Here is a 1518-nt window from a genome sequence, read left to right as displayed (position 1 = left end):
GGTAAATACCAAAAAATCGTTTCATGTTTTAAATTATTACTTTCTGTGACATTTCAAATACATTAACTTACTGCCCAAAGCAATATTATGACTTAAATATTACATTTTAGAGATGAGGAAACTGAGATAATGAGAGATTGATTTAATGTGCTTAAATGCAGGGCTGGAATTAGAGCCCAGTTCTGTGAGTCTTTTTCCCTCACTACTACACCTTTTAGAAGAGACAAAAATCACAAGATGAGGAAGGCCTTCTACAGGAAGGAAAAAGTATAAATAAAATTTTGAAGTCAGGAAACTACAAGATACATTCTGCGGGCAATGAAAGTTCATAAAAGAAGGAATAGAGAGAATGATTGAAGAAATGGGTTGAATAAATATGCTGAGGAATCTTAAATAGGAAGCTAAAACATTTGGAATTTTTGTTGTATGCAAGAGGTAGGTTAGAGTTCAGAGCAGTAGAATGGTATGAAAAAATATTGGGAAGGACTATATAAGTGACATTCAACAGAAAATGAAAAGAGGGAGAAGTAGCAAGAAGTTCCATTCATGTTGATATCTAAATACAAATTGGAATGACCTAAAATGAAAGATTGGCAGCTAAAGTGAAGAAAAGAAAGAAAGAGAAGAAGGAAAGAAGGAAGGAAGAAAGGAAAGGAAAGGAAAAGAAAGGAAAGAAAAGAAAAAAAAGAAAAGAAAAAAGAAAACAAAAGAAAAGAAAGAAAAAGAGAGAGAGAGGCAAGGAGGGAGGCAGGAGGAATCTTGAGAGGGTGGGAAGGAGTAGGGAGGGAGGGAAGGAAGGAAGATGTGGCATGAAAGAAAAAATAAATAAAATAAACCAAGTACAAGAATGGTTGCATGATGTTAAATGGGACAGTACATGACAGCTAAAATATTTTAAAAGATTGTATTTACCTGGTTTGAAGCATCATAAGTAAAATTATTGTGAGCATTCATTGGTTGATTGTTTTCTGCCACTTGAACTTCTGTAACAGTGTCTGTCAACCCAAGAACTTTTATTGTCTCAAATGCTAAGGTAGTTCCTTCCTGGTATGATGAATGTGTGCATGTAATACTTAAAGCGTTCTGGGAAAAAAAGTATGTAATATTTATTATACACTAAGTCATCAGATACAAACCTTAAATAACAATATAGGTGTGAAATAAGAGAAAAAAACAATCATCTACCTCTCTATTCCTACCAACTCTCCCCATCCAAGTAGCATATATAAATATATACATGAATAACTCTTCATTTTTTTGTATATGTGCCATAAAACTTTATTTTCAGAGATAATCTAAATCACTCATGATGCAACACATATATAATCCTTCTTATTCTAGCTGTAAGATTGATTTAAAACAACTTAGCTTTGGCAAAAAAGAATGTATAAAGAAATCCAACATCTATGAAAATCATTCCTATTAATTGTTCAGTTTAACTTTGCATATAGGTTTTTCGTCCTTACCCCAAATCTACACCAGTTATTACTGTGACTGATACATTAAAACATTTTCAAA

The 1518-nt window shown here is 32.4% G+C and overlaps 1 protein-coding gene across 1 annotated transcript in view; it reads right to left on the bottom strand.

Moving 5' to 3' along the window:
- The window catches only part of SI (sucrase-isomaltase (alpha-glucosidase)), a gene marked incomplete at its 3' end in the record, with an annotated part of 88057 nt that overhangs the window by 11158 nt on the left and 75381 nt on the right, over positions 1-1518 (bottom strand). The window contains exon 18 of the mRNA XM_012655338.1: positions 913-1116. Coding sequence (XP_012510792.1) covers positions 913-1116 — 204 coding nt within the window. The remainder of the gene's footprint in view (positions 1-912; positions 1117-1518) is intronic.

Source organism: Propithecus coquereli, unplaced genomic scaffold (assembly GCF_000956105.1).
Source record: "Propithecus coquereli isolate 6110/MARCELLA unplaced genomic scaffold, Pcoq_1.0 Scaffold472, whole genome shotgun sequence".
Lineage (NCBI taxonomy): Eukaryota > Metazoa > Chordata > Mammalia > Primates > Indriidae > Propithecus > Propithecus coquereli.
Note: the sequence above shows the minus strand (reverse complement) of the source record. Positions and strands in the feature narration are given on the sequence as shown.